The following is a 13,827-nucleotide window of genomic DNA, read 5'->3' on the forward strand; positions in this document are numbered from 1 at the left end:
TACTTTACCAAAAACAAAACAAAGCAAAAAACTTATATAGGAATGTAACGAAGTGTTATTGATTAGTAGGCTCTCTCTTTTTTTTTTTCCTGGAAGGAAGGCTAGAAAATGTAGAGAGGAAATAACTTTGGGGATGGCAACTTCTCCTGGATATCGAGTCAGTTTTCCTTGGCGTTACCCCTTAGTGCTTGAAAAACTGGCACTTGTCACCTTGTGTTGGAGTTTGAGAGCAGATAGCAGGCACTGGTTCATGTAATTCATCTCTTAGATTTTTTAGTATAGAGATAAGTTGTTTGTTTTTCAAACTCAGCGGAGACTAAAAACAAACCCCAATTTAATATTTCTTTTTATTTCTTTTGATTATCTTTCAGGGTACCAATGTGATATTTGTTTATCATAGAAAATTTAAGTAGAACTAAGTTTAAAAAGAAGAATCATGATCTCTCCCATCCATAGATGGGATATGTTAAGTACCGTTAATATTAGAGTATATTTTTAGCCATTCCTTTGTAGGATTTCTATGTGTAAGATCCATGATGGGATCATATTATATATGATTCTGTTTTGTTACTGTCTGTTCTTTATTTTTTTCTTGCACATGGCAGGCCTGAAATATATATATATAATTCTAGTGCTCATGTACTGTGGTTTCCTGTCCCTCAGTGTGTTTACTGGCCTCTTGTCTTGTTTTTCAGTAGATGAATACATTGCCATTGCTAAAGAGAAGCATGGGTACAACATGGAACAGGTAATGTCATGGTTGTCTTTTGTTGTTAAAATGGGTTTTTAATTGGGAATGCGAGCTAAGCTGGTGTAGCCACTCTGGAAAACAGTATGGAGGTTCCTCAAAAAACTAAAAATAGAACTACCCTAAGACCCAGCAATTGCACTACTCGACATTTATCCATGGGATACAGGTGTGCTGTTTCAAAGGGACACACGCACTCCCATGTTTATAGCAGCCCTATCGACAATAGCCAAAGTATGGAAAGAGCCAAAATGTTCACCAGCAGATGAATGGATAAAGAAGATGTGGTGTGTGTGTGTGTGTGTGTGTGTGTGTGTGTGTTAGTATTACTCAGCAATCAAAAAGAGTGAAATCTTGCCATTTGCAACTACGTGGATGGAACTAGAAGGTATTATGCTAAGTGAAATTAGAGAAAGATAAATATATGACTTCACTTGTATGAGGACTTCAAGAGACAAAACAGATGAACATAAGGGATGGGAAACAAAAATAATATAAAACCGGGGTGGGGGGGGTTGACAAAGCAAAAGAGACTCATAAATATGGAGAACAAACAGAGGGTTGCTGGAGGGGTTGTGGGAGGGGGGATGGGCTAAACGGATAAGGGGCACTAAGGAATCTACTCCTGAAATCATTGTTGCACTATATGCTAACTAATTTGGATGTAAATTAAAAAAATAAAATTAAAAATTAATAAAAAATGTTTTTTTTTAATGGTTTTTATAGCCGACCTGTTAAATTGTGTTCTGTGTGTTAAGTAGCCATGCAATGTTTTGGTGGTCACTAGCAAATTAAACAAGGCCCTGGTCCCCTTTTTATTGCTTGAGATGAGTATTAGAGGGTCCTTTGATTTGAAAGGCATCTGTTTTTCTGCAGGTTGGTAGTATTTAGGGCTTAATACTTTCCTATTTGAATATGTGGTTTGTCATTTGTGTGATGGGTTTTATCCTGACTCCGAGTGACATGTCTCACTCAGACCCACAGTGTTTTCTTTTCATATTAACTGTTTTGAATCAGTTCCAAGTTGTAATATTTGACTAAGGTTTTCTTTTAAAAATTGTTTGGAAGCTATTAGAAATCTACGAGATTAATTTTTCCCCAAAAGTATGATGATGATCTTTTTTTTTTTTTTAACGTTTATTCATTTTTGAGAGAGAGCACAGGCAGGGGAGGGGCAGAGAGAGAGGGAGACACAGAATCTGAAGTAGGCTCCAGGCTCCGAGCCGTCAGCACAGAGCCCGACATGGGGCTCGAACCCACAAACTGCGAGATCATGACCTGAGCCGAAGTCGGATGCTTAGCTGACTGAGCCACCCAGGCGCCCTTTGATGATAACCTTATTTCAGCTTATTTCTAACTCCTATTTTATTTTATTATTTAAAAAAAAATTTTTTTTTAACGTTTATTTATTTTTGAGACAGAGACAGAGCATGAACGGGGGAGGGTCAGAGAGAGAGGGAGACACAGAATGTGAAACAGGTTCCAGGCTCTGAGCAGTCAGCACAGAGCCCGACGCGGGGCTGGAACTCACGGACCGCGAGATCGTGACCTGAGCCGAAGTCGGATGCTCAACCGACTGAGCCACCCAGGCGCCCCTCTAACTCCTATTTTAAAAATCAGCATATTAATTTGGATTAGTGCTTTCCTTGGCATTGATCTAGATTTTACAGCCTGTAAGTTGCAAGCTTTTATCCTCATGATTGAGGTCACCACTGAGTTACGTTATATAGACTTAAATTCTTTGTTGTAGCCTTGGCCATACTTTTAATTATTTCAGCTTGGTAGAATGTTAGAAAGAAAAGCTGGTTATAATAGGATAGTACCAGAATCTTTAAAAGCAAGAGGTATATCCCTTTTCTTTTTCTAAACCCTACTCGTGAATTTCACGAAGTTGCTCAGAACATCACCAACTTTTTAAGATTTTGTTATTATTTACTTATTTTTAAAGTTTGTTTATTTTGAGAGAGAGAGAGCACGAGCACAAGCAGGGGAGGGGCAGAGAGAGAATGAGAGAAAATCCCAAGCAGGCTGTGCACCATCAGTGCAGAAATCAGAGTCAGATGCTTAACCGATTGAGCCACCGAGGAGCCCCTGAAGATTTTAAGTAATGTCTACATTCATCATGGGGCTCGAACTCACGACCTCGAGATCCAAGAGTCGCATACCCCACCAACTGAGCCAGTCTGACATCACCAGTTTTTAATTCTATTTAGAAAGTGTAAAAGTCATTAGGTGATTGCTAAATATACCTAGATGAATTTTTAAGGATTCTGGTCTTCGAAATTCTGATTGGTCTCACTTGGGAGTTACCAGGAAAAAAATTGCTGAATTATCTCTCATTTCCAATTTGTCACCCATTTGAATATTTTCTCCCTTCTGGGTTACCAAAAAACAAAACAAAAAAAAACAACAAAGAAAACCCTCTTTATATTTGAGTTTTTTCAGGAAAAGAGTAACAAAACAATTAAGTGCATTTATAAATTACTTTGTCCTTTCGTATACAGAGGCATTCAAGTGTGGCTTTTAAGAGCACAGATTCCAAAGGCACCTGGGTGGCTCAGTCGGTTAAGCAGCCGACTCTTGGTGTTGGCTCAGGTCATGATCTCGTGGTTCGTGGGTTCGAGCCCCACATCGGGCTCTGTGCCGACAATGCGGGGCCCACTTGGAATTCTCTCTCTCTCCCCCTCTCTCTCTTTCTGCCCCTTCCCCACTTGTACGCATGCTCGCTCTCAAAAATAAATAAAGAGCACAAATTCTAGGGCCACACTGCTTCTGCCACCTACCAGCCCTGGGCCGTTGGCAAGGACTTGATTCTCAGGGCCACCGTGTTCTCATCTGAGAAGTGAGCACAGTGGAGCGTGTCTCGCGGGAGTGCGCACGCATCAGCCGCGTAGCGGTGTTTCCCGGGCTGCAGGGGCGTGCGTGCTCTTCTTTTGCCAACCTCATTTCCATTTTAATGTTTCACTCACGTCTTTGGTCTAAAATTTCACTGATACTATTTTTCTAGGCTCTTGGGATGCTCTTTTGGCATAAGCATAATATTGAAAAGTCATTGGCTGATTTGCCCAACTTTACCCCCTTCCCAGATGAGTGGACTGTGGAAGATAAAGTCTTGTTTGAGCAAGCCTTTAGTTTTCATGGGAAAACTTTTCATAGAATCCAACAAATGGTAAGTAGATGAAACCACTGGGTTTTCTTTTTTTCCCAGCCTCTCTCCCCTGCAACATACCTGAAAGATAGGGATGTCATCCGCAAGCCGAGATATTCCCGTGTTGGACAGAGTGGCTCATGCTTGCCGTGGGGTAGATGAGAGGCTTCAAGTTACAGGAGCAAAGCATCTCCTGGCACTTCCCAGCTTGCGAGCAGCTGTAACACGAGCCCCCCGCCACCCTGTCCCCATCTCTCTTGTTGGGACTCCCCACATTAATCCGATAGAAAGCGTCTTTGATGGTTGGTTGACGAGGTGTGGCGCCTCGTGGAACCCTGTCTGCCTGGGGAAGGTTGGCTTATCTCTTACATTCTAGAAGGCTGTTTGGTGGACTCCTACCAGGAAAGCTTTTATGGATGGTTGCACGAGTGCTGAAGTGAATTTTTAAAAAATAACCTAGGAGTTAGGCTAGACACTTTAGGTGTATGAAAACTTGGGTTCGTCTCAGCCTGCCTTTGGCGATCCTTCCTGGGCTGAGTTTCACTTACAGTCACACTGCAGTAGTTTGGAAATGTACCGATGAGAGTTCTTCTTGAATCTTCTTCTCAGAGAAAAGGGTTGTGCCTTAAAACATTTCAGTGTGTGTGACCGTCCTTATTAACCGTATCTAAGCACACTTGATTCGTAACCATCAGCTCTAAATCGAAACCAACTCAGTTTTTATGTTTAGCTTCCTGATAAATCTATAGCAAGTCTGGTGAAATTTTACTACTCCTGGAAGAAGACAAGGACTAAAACCAGTGTGATGGACCGCCACGCTCGGAAACAGAAGCGGGAGCGGGAGGAGAGGTCAGTTCCTGCCTGGAGGTGGTGTCTCCCCGCGTGGGGGATCTCTCGGGTCACTAGAATTTCTAAGAGGCGGTCGGTGCCCAAAGGAAAGGGAGTTCCCCAAATGCCTTCCTGGTGGAGCCAGATGTACACAAATATTCTTCAGTAACGTTCGTGAGCTGTATCATTAACGCGTGAGCCCACCGTTCTTTGGGTATTCGTTTCTTACCACTCTCTTCTTCCTGCATTCAGTAAACTTCCGCCTTATTTCTTTATTTTTCAATTTTTTTTTTTAGACATTTATTTCCGAGAGACAGAGACAGAGCGTGAACGGGGGGAGGGTCAGAGAGAGAGGGAGACACAGAATCCGAAGCAGGCTCTAGGCTGCGAGCTGTCAGCACAGAGCCCGACGCGGGGCTCGAACCCACGAACTGTGAGATCATGACCTGAGCCGAAGTCGGCCGCTTAACCGACTGAGCCACCCAGGCGCCCCAAGAAACTTCCAGTTTAAATGAACAAACTTTTCCACATACTCTTTCATACCGCTGAAGGGTGTCTCCTTTTAATAAGAAGGAAATCTATTATTGCCTAGGTAGAATTTTTTTGGGTATACTTACACAAGATTTGTTTGCCACGTTTTTATGTCTGGTGTGTTAAAAGATGACAGTACAGTTTAGATTTCCCTAATCCCTTTCTTGACCATCTATTTTGTGTGTGAGAGGGAGGGAAACATTCTGTGATTCTTCTTCCTAAGGAAACCAGCTATAGGGATAGCTTGGTGAGTAGGATACATCCGAGCCAACACTTCCGCCAGATGGCGCAGAGCAGGGGGCGGCCCTGTGCTCACGCGCAGAGGCAGGTTGGAGTCTCACTCCAGAGGTGGTGTGAACTCACGTGCGGGGTCAGTGCCACACGCCTCTTCCCCGAGCCTCCGCCTCCTCAACTCTAAAATGAAGCTGCTCACAGTCTAGAAGGCAGCAAGTGGACATAGTGGTTTTTGTGTTAGGTTGGTGGCTTTTTGAAATTTGTTTTCCACGTTTTCTGTAATGCTGTTTTTTTAATTTTTTTAATTTATTTATTTATTGAGAGAGCGAGAGAACAAGTGGGGGAGGGACAGGGAGAGTTGGGGACAGAGGATCTGAAGCAGGCTCTGCGCTGACAGCAGAGAGCCCGACGTGGGGCTCAAACTCACAAACTGTGAGACCATGACCTGAGCCAAAGTCTGACGCTCAAATGACTGAGCCACCCAGATGCTCCTGTAATGTTATTTTTAAATTTTTTTTAATGTTTGTTTATTTTTGAGAGAGACAGAGACAGAGACAGGTCGTGAACGGGGGAGGGGCAGAGAGAGAGGGAGACACAGAATCCGAAGCAGGTTCCAGGCTCTGAGCTGTCAGCACAGAGCCTGACGCGGGGCTCGAACTCCCGGACCGCGAGATCATGATCTGAGCCAAAGTCGGACACTCAACCGACTGAGCCACCCAGGCGCCCCCAAAATGTTATTTTTTTTAACTAATAATCCAAATGAAGTGAAGGGAGAGAGACTATCTGATCTCCATGGCCCCATCTCAGGAGGGTATTTTATGATTTTAAATAGGATATCGTGGGAACAAAGTGGTAGTATGACTTCTGGAGAATTCACATCGTGGGCCCAGCTGTAAAGTGGGGCAATGGTGGGAACGTCTGCCGAGCACTCTCCAGCTGTAAGAGTCTGTAAAAGTGTTGACCTTGATACGTCTGGATGCTGTGTGGTCTGCAGCATATATACTAGTGGGTCTGTTTTTGGTTTAGTGCTCTTAGTAATCAAAGAAAAGTGGCAAATGCTAATGCATTTGTTTTTATGTTCCAATAACTTTTGATTAAAAATATTTATTTCCATTGTACGTTAGGACTCATTTACTTTTTATAAACAAAGTCTTGTACTACAGACAGCTGTACTCTGCTAACCCTGAAATTAGAGTTAAATAAAAGAATAGGTTGGGGTTTGTTGTCCCCCGAGTATGAAACGGTAAGAGCATCTACTGCCCCACCCTCACCACAGGCTCCGCTCCCCGGTGCTTCTCTGTGCACCAACCCTGAGAGCACCTGTCCCCCGCACCGCCCCCCCCCCCACCCTCCCCCAGCCCCCGGTGGGGAGCCTGAGCCCTTGAGCACCTGTGCAGACCGGGGCGCTAGCACCTGAGGGATTGGTGGAAGTGACAACAGGGACGAGAGAGGTCCCTCCGCCCTGGCTCACTCTCCTTTTGAACTCTCTCTCCTGGGCCAGAACTCAGCACAGGAAGGTAGCACGGCCATCTGGGCCGGATCCTGAGACGGTGGGACGATGAACTGGATGTAACTGGGGGGAAACTGGGGCAAGCTGTGCTCGGCTTCTGTGATCCTCAGTTTTCTTACTTTTCAAAGTAAAGGCTCTACTATGGAGCTCTTTTAAAAAAATAATAACACGTGGAAGGCTATAAAGAAAGGCATTTGGAGTACCATGTCAATGTGAATGTTCTTTTTAAAATTAACCTAATGTAAAATCTCAGTTTATCCAGAGCCAAAAGGCTCTCCCCCTTCTGGCGCTTGGATTGAGTCATGAGTGTGTACTTGGGACTTGAAGTGGAGTTTCACTTTTTGGGGATTTGTTCCCAGCGCATGGGGACTTCATTTTTGAGTAATTTCTCAGTTACATGTAATGATTGTGTTTATTTAATTTATTTATTTATTGAGAGAGCGAGAGAACAAGTGGATTACGGGGCACAGATGATTACGGGGCAGTTACATAAATGCCTTAAATTTGATCTTTTTAGTTGAGAGTTGAGAAGAAACATTTTACAAATATGAAGCAACAATGTTCTAGACCTGATCCAGAAGTTAAAAATCTATTTCAGTAGGTTGTTGTTGTTGTTGTTGTTTTAATCATTTAGAGTAAGAGAACTAGGAGTTGGTTTTAATTTATTTGAATTGTAAAAATGTTTATCTCGGCAATCTGAAAACATACTGATTTTGTATTAAATCTGTCATTAAATCAATTTATTGCTTATATTTGTATATTAAATAGAATTAGTACCAAATAGTCTTTCAGTAACTTGTTCTTGCCTTCCAGTGAGGATGAACTGGAAGAAACAAATGGAAATAACCCCATTGACATTGAGATTGATCAAAACAAGGAAAGCAAAAAGGAGGTATTTTTTTCCCTAGTATTGTTTAGGCAAATAAATTTTATTAGTACCATACGTAAAACATTCCTCTTACTTATTCTATTTAATATATTTATTGTTATGTACAAGGCGTCATGATAATGACTTTTTAAACAATACTAACTTTGCTGTATAGACTTTAGAATTTTGTTTGCCAAGAAACAGGAATAAAGGAAGCCCGAAAGCAAGCGATAGCATTACTGAGTAACGAGTTTGTCCTCATTGGGCAGCCGTCCTCACTGCCTTCTTTCCCAGGCCATCAGCCCAGTAGTTAACGAGTGTGGGCGTGGTACTGGTGAGGACCAGGTGAGGGCTTGGTTCCTCCTCTCAGCCTTCGGGATGTCCTCTCGATGGCCGGCGCAGGGGCCTGCACAGTGGGGTCATGAGCTGGGTCATGAGTGCACTGCAGAGGGCTAGCAGGGACTCAGGGCAAGTTTTCCCGTTACTCAGAAACAGCAGCGTAGGTCCTACAGCAGCGAGCCTCACACATGGGGAATTTTTAATCTTTCACATCTTAAAAATCATTATGTCAGAAGATTCGAGAGGCCCATGAATTCCTACAGTTGTATATAACTTTTTTTCTGTGTATATTTATGACATTTCTTTATTGTGAACTTTTCACTGAGAACGATGGGGTGTCTGGATGATCTTATTAAGCCTTTTGAAATGGGTTGCAGTCTTAGGTTATTTTGCCCATTCATAAAAATTGAATAAGGCCTATGTGGGATCCCTGAGGGCCCCCCAGGGAAACCCGGGGCTCCTTGGCACAGACTGGAAAGCCCCCACAACAGGCATCCCCTGCGGCAGAGCCCTTGCAGGGAGGATAGCACTACAGTCCCTGGAAGGAAGGGCCCCTTAGTCCATCGGCCCCAGTTCAGGCTGGCGTGTTGGATCCCAGCGTGGTTATGACTTTTATATATAAGTTGGTAGAAGTGCTTTTCTGAAGAGAGTCTGTACCTGCAGCTTCAGTAAAACCTCAAAAAGTTCTCGATCTTGGAAGGTTCCGAAGTAGGAGAAGAGCTGTTCTTCGGCATGGAAACACAAAAGGGTCCAGGCACACCTAAACTTTACAATCGCGTCAAACATACGTGCTTTTTGTAGGCAAAGTAGGAGATCCAGCTAAACAAAAAGGGGAAAAAGAAAATGATGATATTGTCACCCTTAATCACCGCTAACATTTTGGTGACTCTTTCCAGATGACTCCATGAAATGTATATGCCATTATACACACTTATGACTCTATACTTGCTTTTTTAAAAACATAAAATGGGATCTCAATATTATCATTTCTGAAACCTTTTAAATTTGGCCTTTCTTGAACATGTTTTTATGTCAAATACATTTTGTGTACATAGCTGTTATTAGCATGTTATTTTATCCTACACATCTTTCATAGTTCAGTTAAGCAATCTTAGGGCTTTTTTATCAGTTTCCCCCCGTGCTTTTTGCTGTTATAAACAATGCTGAAATGCTGGTCTCATTATTAAATATTGGTTCACTTAATTTTTTCCACTGGAACAAATTTCTGGAAGTTGAATTGTTGGGTCAAAGTCTTCTAGTTACATTTTTAAGGCTTCATTTGGTAGGCTATGTGTCACCAAACTGAAAACTGATAATTCTTTCTGAATGGCACTCCAGCTAGGTTTATACGAATGCCCAAATAACAAGATCATTTTAAGGGTTAGCTAAGTTAGATTCTTTGGGAAATCAAATTGTACCTACAGTTAAGAAGCTTTGTCTTGATACATCATTATCTATTAGCTTCTTCAGGGGCACATTTTAAATGAAAGGGGAAAGGCTTGATCTAACTTCCGTTAAGTCTTAATGAGGCACGATTCCTGGTTAAAAGAGAAAAATGACTTACATCTTAAGTTTCTTTCTGTACTAAAATGTTGTGAAAACAGGCACGTGGTCAGTAGGTGATCTCTGCTAAACAGCATAGAGCTGTTACAGACGAGATGTAGTTTATTGCCTACTAACATTTTTATGTACTGTCTGTTACCACCTGTTCAAGAATGTACTGGTACCGTCGTAGTCTGCAGGGTCGATTTATGTCAGTGTTTTAAGATAGGAAGCAGAAAACCTGCACATATTCTCAGCTTCATCAGCAAATGTTAATACACTAACAAGATGAGATTATGAACTGTTACAAAAACTTCTTAAAATTGTTATCAGGACAGTATCCTTTCCTTGCCAAGATTTTACTGCATTTCATTTCCAAACGTTTCAGTTTTAGAGAAAGCACTTAAAAAAATGAGCAGCAGTCATGCATTATCAAACGACAGCATATGTTCTTGAAGCAAATTATACAGTTGCCCTAAAAGTTAAGTGTCATCCAAAAGGAGGGTATATGAAAAACAGTCATAGTTACATGTGGAAGTTTATATTTTTTTATAAACTTCCGTATAGAGTTAAAGAATTTAAATGGGTTTTATGTATGTGCTGAATCATTTTTTCCTTTTATCTTTCTGTGGCCCTAAGTCCATCTGTTTGGCCAAGAACTGTTAGGATAAAGGAGCTCACCATTCACATACACAAAGCACACCAGAAGAGAAGACAGATCTCTTTTCTTCCTGTATTACTGCAGGAAGCTCAGAACGCTTCTTGCCAGAGTCTCAGAGTGATAGAAAAAGGTTGTGTTTATATAGGAGGGCAGTGGATTTTACTTAGAAGTGTTCAGCCAACATTCAATGGCCAGTGTTTCTGTTAACTGCCTGTTAGTTTGTCAATGGTAATTACGATACGGCATGGTATTTGTCAGATTGTTTAGAGCCACGTTAGGAAAGTAGGCGTATTACTGTTCATCTGGCATTTTCATGTTTTGGACTCTCATTTTTCAAATCTGTGTACCATGCAGGTGCCCCCTACGGAGACAGTTCCTCAGATCAAAAAGGAGAAACATAGTACGCAAGCTAAAAATCGAGCAAAAAGGAAACCTCCGAAAGGAATGTTTCTTTCTCAAGAAGACGTGGAGGCTGTTTCTGCCAACGCCACTGCGGCCACCACGGTGCTAAGGCAGCTAGACATGGAGTTGGTCTCCATCAAGCGGCAGGTACCGCGGGTCGGGGCTCACTGACGCTCAGGGGTCCCTGTGTGTTCCTCACACCTGAGTGTCCTCTTTCCACAAGCCTCTGAAGGGCATTTTATTTCTAAGGAACTGGACCGAAGACTTAGGTACTGATCCATTGATATTTCTTTCTTTTTTAAATTTTTTTATTTTTTTTTAATGCTTATTCATTTTTGAGAGAGAGAGAAAGAGAGAGCGAGCAAGTGAGCAGGGAAGGGCCAGAGAGAGAGAGGGAGACAGACATAGAATCTGAATCAGGCGCCAGACCCTGAGTGGTCAGCACAGAGCCTGACATGGGGCTTAAACTCAGGAACAGTGAGATCGTGACCTGAGCTGAAGTCACTTAACTGACTGAGCCGCCCAGGCATGCCCACATTGATGTTTCTTAAATTGGCTTTGAAACTAAAGGTATATATGTATATCTTTAATACACACACACACACACACACACACACACACACACACACAGTGTGTATATGTGTCTGGGTGAATTTTCATAGTGTGAACACACCCACCACACGGCCACCATCTGGATCAAGAGATTAACTGCAGCCTCCCAAGCCCCATTCATGTCCCCTTTTATTACATTTTTTTTATGTTTATTTATTTACTTACATTTTTTTGAGAGGGAAACAAGAGTGAGCAGGGGAGGGGCAGAGAGAGGGAGACACAGACTCTGAAACAGGCTCCAGGCTCCGAGCTGTCAGCACACAGCCCGACGCGGGGCTCCAACTCATGAACGGTGAGATCATGACCTGAGCCGAAGTCGGACGCTTAACCGACTGAGCCACCCAGCTGCCCCTCATTTCCCATTTTAGTTGCTGCCCCGAGGGGACTCAGCCTTGCCTCCCAGGCTTCACTAGTGCCCATCTCACTCATTACCCACCTCCTTCCAGTTGGTGGCCACTGGTCTGACGTTTTAAACCAGACATTATTTATGGGGCGCCTGGGTGGCGCAGTCGGTTAAGCGTCCGACTTCAGCCAGGTCACGATCTCGCGGTCCGTGAGTTCGAGCCCTGCATTGGGCTCTGGGCTGATGGCTCAGAGCCTGGAGCCTGTTTCCGATTCTGTGTTTCCCTCTCTCTCTGCCCCTCCCCCGTTCATGCTCTGTCTCTCTCTGTCCCAAAAATAAATAAAATGTTGAAAAAAAAAAATTTAAAAAAAAAAGCAGTTTGTTTAAAAAAAAAATAAAATAAAAAAATAAACCAGACATTATTTTTATTCATTTTGGATTTTATATAAACAAAGTCATATGATGTAGTTTCTTTTATGCCCAGCATCGTTCAACATATGAGATCCATCCAGGTCGTCCTTTCTCGTTGTGTAAATATCCTAAAACTTATCCACTGTACCATTACTAGACATTTGGGTTGCTTCCTGTTTGGGGCCGTTGACCAGTTAATGCCGACGTGGATGTTTCTTTGACTCTTGCTGTATTATGTATGCATCTCTGTTGCATGTACACCTAAGAGTGGAATTACAGAGTATGCCTGTGTCCAGCATTTTCTAGAATAGTGCCAAACAGTTTTCCACGGTGGGCTGCCAATTTATGTGAGGTTTGGTTGGCCTGCATTAGGGCTTACTAACTGTTGCACTGTTGACATTTGGGCCCGGAGAATTCCTTGTTGTGAGTGTCCTGTGCATTGTGAGATGTTAAGCAGCATCTCTGGCCTCTAGATGCCAGCGGTTGTGACCTTGCCCCATCAGGTGTGACAACAGAAATGTCGTCAGGCCTTGCCAAAGTATTACCGCCCTCCCCCCCGCCGGGGGTGGGTCAAAATTACTTCCCCTTTCCCATTCTGAGGCTCACCTTTTGATGAACAGAAGTTCTTAATTTTAAGATAGTCTAGTTTCTCATTCTTTTCTTTTGTAGTTAGTGCTCTTTTCAGTTTTGGTAAGAACCTTTACTAAGAGTATGAAGATATTCTCCCATGCTGTCTTAAGTGTTGTTTGCCTTTACATTTTGATCTTCCGTCTATCTGGAAATGTTTTTCTGTGTATGCTGTTACATATAGGGTGGATATTCATTTTGTTTTTCACGTGGCTATCTGGTTAACAGGGCTGTTTATTGGGAAAAAAACGAAAACAAAAACGATCCTTTTCCCACTGCAGTGATGGGGATCTTTGTTTCAAATGCAGCGTCTGTATGTGTATGGTCTGTTGTGACTTTGGTGTGTTTGTCCGTCTTCACTGGCACCATCCTGCCTCAATTACAGGGGCCTTACAAACCTGAGTGTCTGGGCCAGGTGATAGGTCCTCCAAGATTGTCTCTCCTGGCCCTTTGTGTTTCCATAGAAAATGTAGGTTCACCTTCTTGGTGTCCAGAAAAATAATTCTGCTAGAATTTTTATTGGAATTGTATTGAATCTCTAGATCAAAATAGAGAATTAACATTAAACTAGACAGCCACCCCTGTGATTCGTGAACGTGATCCCTCCCCTAGCAGCACAGATCTGTCATTCTCTCCGTGTTCTGCCGCCACTGTGTTTGGGGCTTTGTCAGAGTTCTCCCTGGATATTTGCTACTTTATGATAATCCTTTTCTGATTATTTGCCCTGGTATGGGGAACGGCTCATCATTACGCGGTACATTGAAACTGCAAATTCAGGGGAGTAGCCAGCTGACTCTTGTCCCTTCATTAGTGCCCTGCCCCTCCCCCATCCTTCTGTCTCTGGAATTTGAGGCAAATTGTGGACTGATGGTTTACTTGTAGTTTTTGCTGCTTTTGATTTGTTGATTTGTTGGTTCCTTAGAAGGTTAAACTGGAGGCTGGCAGTCCTTTCCAGATGAGAGGAGGGGTCTGTGCCCTGGTCTGGCAGCTCGGGGCCGGGGACAGCTCACAGCAGGACCAGGT

General features: G+C 42.9%; 1 protein-coding gene across 3 annotated transcripts in view; it reads left to right on the forward strand.

Annotated features, from left to right (window-relative positions):
* Positions 1-13,827, forward strand: part of RCOR1 (REST corepressor 1) — a 127,205-nt gene that overhangs the window by 100,749 nt on the left and 12,629 nt on the right. For all 3 annotated transcript variants that reach the window (XM_053224964.1, XM_053224963.1, XM_027066684.2), the window contains 5 exons: positions 696-748; positions 3,756-3,917; positions 4,627-4,745; positions 7,813-7,891; positions 10,764-10,958. In XM_053224964.1, the coding sequence (XP_053080939.1) occupies positions 696-748; positions 3,756-3,917; positions 4,627-4,745; positions 7,813-7,891; positions 10,764-10,958 (608 nt within the window). The remainder of the gene's footprint in view (positions 1-695; positions 749-3,755; positions 3,918-4,626; positions 4,746-7,812; positions 7,892-10,763; positions 10,959-13,827) is intronic.

This window comes from Acinonyx jubatus, chromosome B3 (assembly GCF_027475565.1).
Source record: "Acinonyx jubatus isolate Ajub_Pintada_27869175 chromosome B3, VMU_Ajub_asm_v1.0, whole genome shotgun sequence".
Taxonomy (NCBI): Eukaryota; Metazoa; Chordata; class Mammalia; order Carnivora; family Felidae; genus Acinonyx; species Acinonyx jubatus.